The sequence below is a fragment of the Diceros bicornis genome, chromosome 18 (genome assembly GCF_020826845.1).
Source record: "Diceros bicornis minor isolate mBicDic1 chromosome 18, mDicBic1.mat.cur, whole genome shotgun sequence".
NCBI classification, from domain to species: domain Eukaryota; kingdom Metazoa; phylum Chordata; class Mammalia; order Perissodactyla; family Rhinocerotidae; genus Diceros; species Diceros bicornis.
In genome coordinates this window covers 40,914,757-40,925,602 of record NC_080757.1, presented here as the reverse complement: position 1 = coordinate 40,925,602, position 10,846 = coordinate 40,914,757, and the positions used below count along the sequence as shown (strand labels likewise).

Genomic DNA, 10,846 nt, shown 5'->3' with positions numbered 1-10,846 from the left:
AATAATCCGGAGTGGGGAGTTAGTTGGACGGGACCCGGAGTGATGAAATCTAAAGGGGAACCCGAAGTCAGCAGTTGTGAGGGCCCCACCTTCCCCAGGTGCATATAAATGTTCCTGGGGTTGGAGGCAGCCCCAGCATTCTCTCAGCCTCTCTGAGCACCTCTCTCTTCTCTCTGCCGACTTGCTCGCTCACTCACCGTCCTCAGCACCATGACCACCTGCAGCCGCCAGTTCACCTCCTCCAGCTCCCTGAAGGGCTCCTATGGCATCGGTGGTGGCTCCAGCCGCATTTCCTCCATCCTGGGCGGAGGGTCCTACCAGGCCCCCAGCGCCTATGGAGGGGGCCTGTCAGTCTCTACTCGCTACTCCTCCGGGGGGGCCTGCGGGCTGGGGGGCGGCTATGGCGGCGGCTTCAGCAGCAGCAGCAGCTTTGGTGGGGCCCTGGGTAGTGGCTTCGGCGGAGGATATGGTGGTGGCCTTGGTGCTGGCTTTGGTGCCGGCTTTGGTGGTGGTTTCATTGGTGGTGATGGTGGCCTTATTTCTGGCAACGAGAAGATCACCATGCAGAACCTCAACGACCGTCTGGCCTCCTACCTGGACAAGGTGCGTGCCCTGGAGGAGGCCAACGCTGAGCTGGAGGTGAAGATCCGCGACTGGTACCTGAAGCAGCGGCCCACCGAGCCCAAGGACTACAGCCCCTACTTCAGGACCATTGAGGACCTGAGGAACAAGGTGGGTGGGCCAGGTGGATGGCTCTGGTGGGTGGAGCGTTGAGAGAGGCCGTGGCAGCAGTGGCCGTTACAAAACTGCTTGCTAGCATCTCCATTTTACAAGCAGGGAGACTGAGGTCCGCCTTGGGGGAGTGGCCAAGGGCCACTCAGAATTGGTGGCAGAGGGTCCCTTTTCGGCATCTACATGACTGAGCTGAGCCTGGAACCCTGAACCTCTTATTCCCTGGAAGTGTTCTTACACTGCACCCTCAGCTTCTCTCAGCCTTGGGCTGAGGATGGGGTGATGGGAGACGTGGGACGCATCCCCTACACACCCTGAGCTGGGTGGAGAAGGCACTCCAGGCTCGGGTACATCGGGGGAGCATAGGACCTGACCTGCCAGCCAGGCGACCCCCAAGTTTGGGGAGGCTCCTTTCTCCCCTCTCTGCTCTGCTTCACCCGTGAGCAGCAGGGTCTTGGCTAACCAGGCCTCCTGTCCTTCACCCCCTCTGCAGATCATCACGGCCACCATTGAGAACGCTCAGCCCATTCTGCAGATTGACAACGCCAGGCTGGCGGCAGATGACTTCAGGACCAAGTGAGCAGCCATTGTGGTGGGCTGAGGGCAAAGAGCAGAGGGCAGGGGGCGAGTAGTGGGGCTGTCCATCTGGGAGGACCAGCAGGTCTGGAGCCTCAGAAGCCTCACAGATGGAACCTGATGCCATGACCTCTGTCCTGCCAGGTATGAGCACGAGCTGGCCCTGCGCCAGAGCGTGGAGGCCGACATCAACGGCCTGCGCAGGGTGCTTGATGAGCTGACCCTGGCCAGGACCGACCTGGAGATGCAGATCGAGAGCCTGAAGGAGGAGTTGGCCTACCTGAGGAAGAACCATCAGGATGTGAGGCCTCTGCGGGCGTTGGTGGTGGGAGGCTGATTCAGAGCAGTTGCAGATGCAACCTGGGCCAGGAAGGGGGTCAGCTGAGCTGACCACCTCCTGCTATCCCTTTCTAGGAGATGAATGCCCTGCGGGGTCAGACCGGTGGGGACGTCAACGTGGAGATGGACGCCGCCCCGAGTGTGGACCTGAGTCGCATCCTGAACGAGATGCGCGACCAGTATGAGCAGATAGCAGAGAAGAACCGCAGAGACGCCGAGGCCTGGTTCCTGCGCAAGGTGGGGCTCGCATGGTCAGCCCTCCTGCAGGACTTCCCAGCTAGGGGCACCTCTGCATCACCTCACACCTTCTGCTCTTCTTTCCTATCCCAGACGGAGGAGCTGAACAAAGAAGTGGCCTCCAACAGTGAACTGGTGCAGACCAGCCGCAGTGAGGTGACTGAGCTCCGGAGGGTGCTCCAGGGCCTGGAGATCGAGCTGCAGTCTCAGCTCAGCCTGGTAAGAAAGACTCAGCCCAGCCCCAGCCCCCAAGTCACCGGTAATGGCCACCACATCCTCAACACTGCCACTTTCCGGGAGTGGGACTGGAGGGATCATTGTACCCATTTATAGAGATGGAGAAACTAAGACCCATAACGGTGGAATAAATTTACTCCATGTTGTCTGGCTCATCAGTAGCCCAGCTGGGGTCAAAATCCGTGCACTTCTCAGGAAACATGCCCAGAGACCCGGAGAGACAGATACCACCTCTGTTGACTCTCTTTTTCTCTCTTTCCTACTCACAGAAAGCATCCCTGGAGAACAGCCTGGAGGAGACCAAAGGCCGCTACTGCATGCAGCTGTCCCAGATCCAGGGGCTGATCAGCAGTGTGGAGGAGCAGCTGGCCCAGCTGCGCTGTGAGATGGAGCAGCAGAGCCAAGAGTACCAGATCCTGCTGGACGTGAAGACACGGCTGGAACAGGAGATCGCCACCTACCGCCGCCTGCTGGAGGGCGAGGACGCACAGTGAGTGCCCGGCCCCCAGTGCTGCCCCACAGACCCTTCAGCCCCCTACTGCTCCCAGCACATCTAACTGCTCTGCCTCTTCTCCCCCATAGCCTCTCGTCCCAGCACACGTCCAGCCAATCCTATTCTTCCCGCGATGGTAAGGCTCCTGAGGTTCCTGGGTGCTCCAGAGCCCCTAGTCCACCCTTCTCCCTGTGTGGGGCCTGCTTAGCTCCCAGAGCTCTTCTCACCTCCTCTCCTCTCTCCCACAGTCATCTCTTCCTCGTCATCGACCTCCTCCAGCCGCCAGACCCGATCCGCCCTCAAGGACTAGGGCTCGTCCAGCTTCAGCCAGGGCCAGAACTCCAAGCCCTGAGTTGCCTCTCCCAGAGCCTCCAGTCCACCCGTTGGCCTCACCTCCAGAAGGCCTGGGTCAGGCCCTTGTTCTCCCAGCGCGGCTCCCAACTGTCTCCCCTCCCTCTCTGCTGGTGGTGGGCTAATAAAGCTGACTTTCTGGTTGATGCAAACCTGTGTGGTCTCTATTCTTGAACTCATGGGAGGTGAGTTGACAGTGCCTCCCAGGAACCCCTCTGGGGCCTGACAGCCTGAGGGAAGCAGGAAATAAAGCTTAGAGGAGCTTGTAGGGTCTTCCTAGAAGAGCTTCTTGCCATCGCAGGAGTGGAAGGTGGGACACAAGAAAGGAGGGAGCTCACACGTGTGGACAGACACTGTGTGAGGCATTTTACAGAGGTTCTTTCTTTAGATTCTTTGAGCAACTCAGTGAGGTGGGTGTGGTCAGGCCCATTTTGCAATCCAGACAATCCCTGGAATTCAGAGAGGTTAAGTAATTTGCATAAAGTCATGCAGACAGTAAGGGGCACCATTGAGGTTCACACTCAGGTCTCAAAGGCTACAAAGTCCGTGCCTTTCTTTTAAACCACTCTGTCTTTTTAGGTATTTTAACCGAAAAACTCCAAAGCTGGAGTTCTTGACTCTACCCCTTGGCTCCTCACATTTGCACACAACGATTATTTTTGTGAGGAAGACCAGCCCTGAGCTAACATCTGATGCCAATCCTCCTCTTTTTTGCTGAGGAAGACTGGCTGTGGGCTAACATCTGTGCCTATCTTCCTCCACTTTACATGGGACACCGCCACAGCATGGTCTGACAAGCAGTGCGTTGGTGCGCGCCCGGGATCCAAACCCGGGCCCCCAGCAGTGGAGTGGGCGCACTTAACCGCTACGCCACGGGGCCAGCCCCTGCACACAACGATTTTTGTGTTGGGTGGTGGAAGGGAGAGCATTCTGCCTTGGGGCTGGTGTCCATGGCTAGACGAATACTTTCTTCTCTCAACCTGCTCCTCCTCCTCCCCCTTCTCATTTCCTTCCCCCTCCTCATTTCCCTCAGTGAAGTGAGTGCTGGCGAGGGCCCTAAGAGATGTCTGTCACCCATGCCCTCTTCACATGCCCACAACCATTGCCATGTTCAGAGCTGCTTCCTCTCTCCCCAGAACTGGGCACAGCTGGCCAAGAGCCCCTTGCTGTCCATCTCTCCCACTCCCATCCCTGCCTAATGACCTTTCTGACAAGAATGTGGTCAAGATCAAGAAAAAAGCTGTGGTCAGGACCCTCTGCCTAACCACTCGAGATGTTCCCTTTCCCCTCTGATGCTGGGTCCTCAGTCTCAAGTGGCTTTGGTGCCTTCCTGCCCTTCCTTGCCCTGCACTCCGAGTCAACTGTCCCTGGCTATTGCAGTGTCATACACCTCTCACTTGCCATGGGTGCCTTTCATATTTTAAAATTTGAATTAAAAAAATCAAAGTTATGTATGTATAACATAATAAGACTCATTATGAAAAAGAGCCATCCCCAGGCTGACTCCCACTCCTCCATTCCCACCTCCCACTTTCAATTCTTAGCTGTTACTTTTGCTATTTGTCTCCTTATTTCTCAATAGCAGGCTTATACTACTATTTCTTGATTTTTTCAGTTTTATTTTTATTTTTTTGCTGAGGAAGAGTCACCCTGAGCGAATATCTGTTGCCAATCTTCCTCTTTTTGCTTGATGAAGATTTGTGTTGAGCTAGCATCTGTGCCCATCTTCCTCTATTTTGTATGAGAACCACTGCCACAGCATGGCTGCCAATGAGTGGTGTAGGTCTGCCCCTGGGAACCGGGCCCAGGCCGCTGAAGCAGAGCACGCTGAACTTAACCACTAGGCGATGGAGCCAGCCCCCCATCAGTTTTATTTTTTTAATCACTTGACTTCCTGCTATAAAGGATGGGGATTTAAGTCTCTTATATGACATAGCCCCTCCCCACTTCTTCCTACCCTCTCAATATATTCATTAGATAAATGTTTAATACTTACATTATTATGACTATTTCAATATTATTTACAGTCAAATCATGTTTTATACTATATTAAATCTCTTTGGAATAAATATCTGTTTTCCATTTTGCTTAAGTTTTGTATGTGCCTATCACGAATTTATTCCCTCATTCACTGCCAGAAGTATAAGTCTCTTCTTAATATGTTAAACACTGCGTATTCCATTAATTTCATCTTCTTGAAGATGTTCCTCCTGAGGCCTCTTCCTCCTGCTCTGGCCAGTTCTGGGTGCTCTCTAGGCCTGCTGTCATCCTGGAATCTCCTCTCACCATCATCCTGGGCATCCCTTCTTTCTCTGTTGTGTACCTTGTTTATTGGATTCCATGCTATCCTTTTCCTTTTTTTCTTTTCCTTTTCCCTTCGTTTAAGTGAGGCACATCCTCTAGTAGGTTCCTGCAAAAGGATTCATAGGAGTTGAATTTTTTGAGACCTTTCATGTCTGAAAATATCATTAGCCTACCCTCACTCTTGAGTGATAGTTTGGCTGGGTATGGAATTCTAGGTTGGAAATAATTTTCCCTCATTATTCTGAAAGCACCACTGTGTCCCGACTTCCAGTGTGGCCACTGAGAAATCTAATGCTATTTTGATTCTAGATCTTTTGCACTGTCCTATTCCCACCCCTTTTCCTGGAGTTTTTAGGTTCTTCTCTTGCTCTCTAGCAGGCTGAAATATCACACATTCTGCCTTGATGTTGTGGTATCTTCATCTGTCGGATTGAGCACTTAGCAGAATCTTTCATTGTGGGAACTCATGTTCTTCAGTTTGGGGAAATATCCATGAATATTTTCTTGATGGTTTCTTCCCTTCTCTTTTCTCTCTTTTTGGAACTCCTCTTTTTCCTGTGTATTTCATTCTACTTTCCACCTAACTTGTCTTTTTTTGACTTTCTGTGATTTCCCTAAACTTTGTCATCTAATCTTATTATTTAGAGTTAAAAAATATCTGATATATTTTAAATATCCCATAGCTCTTTTTTTAATAGTCTTTTGTTCTTGTTTCAAGGCAATATTTTCTCTTGTCTTCTTGAGCCTATTAAACATGGCTTTAATAATTCTTCTGTTTCTGCCATCATCTCAGTTTCCTCTTGGTTCCATTTTTCTTGTTTATTTTGTCTCCATCTTCCATGTCAGACGTTTTCCTCAAATGTCTGGTGGTCCTTGGTAGTCTGTTAATATTTAAGGGTAAGTCACTAAGAAACTGATTGGAATGCGCACACGCGTGTGTGTGTGTGTGTGTGTGTACAGCAGGGGGGCTTTTCCCTGGTGAGTCTCACCACAGAATGAATAATCTGGTAGAGAATCAACTATTTCATTGGGGAACCCCAATGCATCCCCCCAAGCATCACTATCTGTAGGCCTTCTCTTTTGGGTAGGGTTTTCCTTAGGAAGGTATGCCTCTAATGTTCTGTCTGGAGTGTAAAAAGCTACCAGCTTTCAGGAAGTTATGCAGAGGAAGGCAGCTGGGAGGGTCTCAGTCTCAGTTAATCTGATTCATTTCAGTTCATTACCCCTTCTTTGGCTGTGCTTGGTGTCTCAGGGTTCAGAGTCCCTCTGGGTAAGTTCCCCAAAGTAAAGCTCCAGTTTCTCCTGGGGTAAAGGAGGAGTGGCTGGCATCAGAGGAGCTTGGAGGTCTCCCTGTTTTTTATATGGTTCTTTTAACACATCAATCCTCCTGTTTCTGGCCCACCTGAACCTCACTCTCAGAGGTGCCTGGTGTCTCCCATTCCAGAGACTTTCCAGGGTTCTGATGTATAAATCTTCTTGCTTTTCAGCTTCTCCCTGGAAAGCACTGAGATGCCTTTTGTCTGTTTTTCAGATTCCAAAATCTTTTTACTGTAATCTCCTCTCCTGTTCTCTTTGTCCAATATGGGTTTTATCCATTATGGGGTTTAGGAGGTGAAGATGAACCATACATTTAACCTGCCAGTTTAACCCAAAGTCCCTGCTCTACATGGCAAAGTATTTTTCATCCTTCAAGGCTGCAGAGCCAGATCCATCACTCTATGACGCACAACCACTGTGGGTGGTTCAGCAGACACGTCTCCCTTTTCCTGGCCACTGATCCTGTCCTCTGGGCCGTAGGGTGAGCTTATGATTCAGACTGAATCCCAAATCCCAATGCCTAAAAGTAACCACTAGTAACATTTTGGTGAGTTTCTTTCACATGTATATTAAATATATACATTACAAGTTATATATATAACAAATATAACTACAATCACACTGAATGTCTATACTGCTTTGCATTCAGTTTTTATTAATATTATAAGAGAAGCACTTCTCTGTCTTATTAAAAGTGTTATACATTTTTAATGCTGTTTCCACTGGTTTTTTGGGTTGCCATTTAAAATGATGCAACAATGAACATCTTTCTGCATAAAGCTTTTACAAATATTTTGCACTCCTTCCTTATGCTAGATTCCCAGAAGTATAATTACTATTTAAGAAAATAACAAATTGTTTATGGTTTCTGATTTGTATTGCCAAATTTATTTAAAGGGACGTTGTACCAATTTACATATTTTGCCAGCGGGGAATGGGAGTGCCTATTTCAAAACATGCTCACCGACTTTGAGTATTATCTTTTAAAATCTCTTTTATAAATTGATTCATCTGTCACATTTAAGGCTGAAGTTATGGAAGGACCTTTGCACAGAGATGCAGTCCCGGCCCGGGTTACTAAAGCTCCTGAGCTGGAACACATGCTCATGAGTTGTTCAATGATGAGATGTCAGAACAGAGGATGTAGAAGCCCTCTACCTGGGCGCGGGGAGTGATTTTAACAAAGCTGTCTGTGCCGATGTCTTCAGAGTGCCTACCACCCATCGGTGGGCCCTCGGGAAGCTCTCTGAGAAAGGCCTCCGTTTGACAGATGGGGAAACTGAGGTCCCAACTAATTAAGGAAAAAGCAAAAACTTTCTCAGGCTCTCCCAGCTGGTTAGTAAAACTCCCTGGGAGCAGAAACCACGCTTGCCCTCTTCGTGGCTGTATCCTGTGGAAACAAAACATGAGCCCCCTCTCAAGAAGGACAATATAAAAGCAGAAATGTGGGTTTCCCCTTCAACAAGGGAACCAGCTCTCCCACCCAAAAATGTCTTGTTGCCTGGATTTCTCAAATGAAGATTCAAGTCCCAAATTCGACTGCATTTTGCTCTCGGCTGGCCTTTCCCACTTCCTAAGATCCTGGCACCTGAGATGAGAAGGTCGAGTGCTCTGGAATGTTCCTTGTAATTCGTCTGCTTGAACACACCCTCAGATTCTTTATGCTTGAGTTAGTGTCAAAGTTTGTGAAATACTGTTTCAGATAATTGCATGAAGTGCTAAAACAATGGCTGAAGTGAGAATTAATGATAGCCTATAAAGTGTGTCTGCTGAGCTAAATGAATTGGTGGTGAGCTCGTAAGGTTTTGCTTTCTTTGGGCCCATTGTTTCTGAGAGCTATGAAAAGAGCAGTGTCCCTTCTGGCGTCTGAGATACACGATTTCTCCCGTTTGCCTTCTCACTGTTGCAGCTTGCTGTTGAAGATCTTCCGAGGGCTCCCTGAAACGTAAACAGGAATGAAGCCTTTTTTTTTGCTTTTCCCCAGATGAGCTGTCCCTCAGACAGCATCCCGCCCATGAGGGATGCTCCATGAAGATTTGTGGAGTCAGGCCATGGGTTTGGTGTGGAAGCCTCTGCTCTCTCGGGTCTCCACGGAACCTTCTCAGAAGCAAGTTTCTTGAGGCCAGACTTCTCTGAATTCCACATGACTCTGGTCATGTGGGTACAAGGCAGCCACCATGGGTAGGTGCTGAGGAGCTGCTATGGAAGAGGAAGCAAGGATCTTCTTGAGCCACGGAGGGAGAGAGCTGAGGCACAGGGCAAGTGCAGCTCTTTATCTGGCTTTCCTTGGATGTGCTATGTGGTCCCTGCTGGGGGCATATATAGCTCTGCATGCCCCCTTGTCCAACCATCCAGGACCCTTGAAGGGCTCTGAGCAGATCAGGGGTGTTAAAGCAGAGATGGCAGCTATTTAGAAGGAGAGTCTATTTCCTTCTTTCTTTTTTTTTTGTGAGGAAGCTTGGCCATGAGCTAACATCCGTGCCCATCTTCCTCTATTTTGTATACGGGACGCTGCCACAGCATGGCTTGATGGCGTCAGTCTGCACCCGGGATCCGAACCTGTGAACCCTGGGCTGCTAAAGTGAAGCACACAAACTGAACCCCTATGCCACCGGCTCGGCCCCTGACTCCATTTCTGACTTGGCTCCCTGTGAACCCATTGCTGGGGTCCAAAGGTCCCTTTCTTTCCTATATCATAGGATTGTTACACATAAAACAGATATGTTTGGTTCCAGCTTTTATCTGCCGTATGAATAGTGTGACAACATCAATAGAAATATAAAAAATAAAAACATTCGTCCATTGTTCTGTCCCTAGGGATTTTATTCTCCCAGGCTCCTCTCTGGCCTCATTATGTGTGACTACACAACAAAGATGATTTTCAAATATTTAAGGGGCTTCATTATTAAATGAATAAGTTCATAGTAATAAAAGACTAATCTAAAAGGACATATGTGCAAAGATATTTATGACTTATTATTCATAGTGACTGAAAATGGGAAACGAAGTGACTACCATTGGTAGTGCAGAGTCGAGTAATTAATGTCCCCTCATACTATGGAATAGTAAGCAACCATCACAAGCAGTAAATTGGAGCTATGTCAGATGACAAGCGATTCCTCAATGTGTCGAGGAAAGGGAAATGCACGATGCAGAAAAGCACATGTAGTATATCGATCTCACTGGTGTGAATAAACAAAAACCAGATCCCCATTTATGTAAATGCATTTGCGTGTGTGTATATAATGATCTGAGCATCAAAAATATGAAAGGGTAGCTGTGAAGTTATTAGCATGGATTACCTTGGGGTAGGGTGGGATGCGGATGTGGGGGGAGGGGAAATAGAGGGGAAGAGGGGATCCTAGAAAAACAAAAAACGAAAAAAAGAGTGGACACATTTTTATACACATACATAAAATTGTGTATTGTGTACACGAACAAAGAAAATAAGTAAAAATTGTAAAAACCAAAGAATCAGTTACTTTGCTGAGTACCACATCAAATTTCTGTTAAAAACAGATTGCACACCCTAATAGCCTGGACTGTCAGTTTTATAGTGCTATATAATAGATTTTTTTTAGCATCTTAATAATAATTTTTAAGTGTACAGTTCAGTAGTGTTAAATATATTCACATTGTTGTGCAACAGATCTCTAGAACTTTTTCTTCTTGAGACGTTGAACCTCTGTAGCCAATAACACTAATTCTGTCTTCATCCTCCCCCCAGGCCTTGGTAACTAATTCTCTACTTCCTGTCTCTGTGATTTTGACCACCATGGGTGCTTCTTATAAATGGAATCATACAGTATTTCTCCTTTTTGTGACCGGTTTATTTCTCTTAGCATAATGTCCTCAAGGTTCATCCACATTGTAGTGTGTAACGCTAAATAATAGATTTTTAAGTCACTTTGTATTTAGATGATATTGTGACTATACACATTAAGAGTGATAACCAAAAGAAAAACAATGAACTAAAGTAAGATCATGGCCCCTTGCGGAAGGTTATGTGGAATAGTGGAAGGAGACAAGAGGCCAACCCAGGGTGAACTTTGAGCGTGACTTCGGGTGGGTCCCTTCATCTCTCTGAGTCTTGGTTTCCTCTTCTGTAAATTTAGGGTATTGGTATCTACCTGATGGAGTTCATGTGAGGATTAAAGGAGATAAAAGCCGGACAAAGTACACAGTAGACACCCAGCAAATGTTTGCTAGCTCCTTCCCTCTCCCTCTGACGGTTTTCAAAGCAGCCTGATCTCTTACTAC

The 10,846-nt window shown here is 48.1% G+C and overlaps 1 protein-coding gene across 1 annotated transcript; it reads left to right on the top strand.

Moving 5' to 3' along the window:
• LOC131417489 (keratin, type I cytoskeletal 16) lies at positions 1 to 2,615 on the top strand. The gene is made up of 6 exons (XM_058560960.1): positions 1 to 732; positions 1,226 to 1,308; positions 1,453 to 1,609; positions 1,723 to 1,884; positions 1,978 to 2,103; positions 2,391 to 2,615. Exons 1-6 carry the CDS (start codon positions 211 to 213, stop codon positions 2,613 to 2,615), a joined length of 1,275 nt encoding a protein of 424 aa, XP_058416943.1. The 5' UTR covers positions 1 to 210.
• The last annotated feature ends 8,231 nt before the right edge of the window (positions 2,616 to 10,846 follow it).

Bases quoted from the DNA above. Each gene is read 5' to 3' on its own strand.
- LOC131417489 (XM_058560960.1), top strand. From the start codon at position 211: ATGACCACCTGCAGCCGCCAGTTCACCTCCTCCAGCTCCCTGAAGGGC. The intron at 1,885-1,977 runs GTGGGGCTCGCA...TTCCTATCCCAG, and splicing joins AGGCCTGGTTCCTGCGCAAG to ACGGAGGAGCTGAACAAAGA. The intron at 2,104-2,390 runs GTAAGAAAGACT...TCCTACTCACAG, and splicing joins TGCAGTCTCAGCTCAGCCTG to AAAGCATCCCTGGAGAACAG.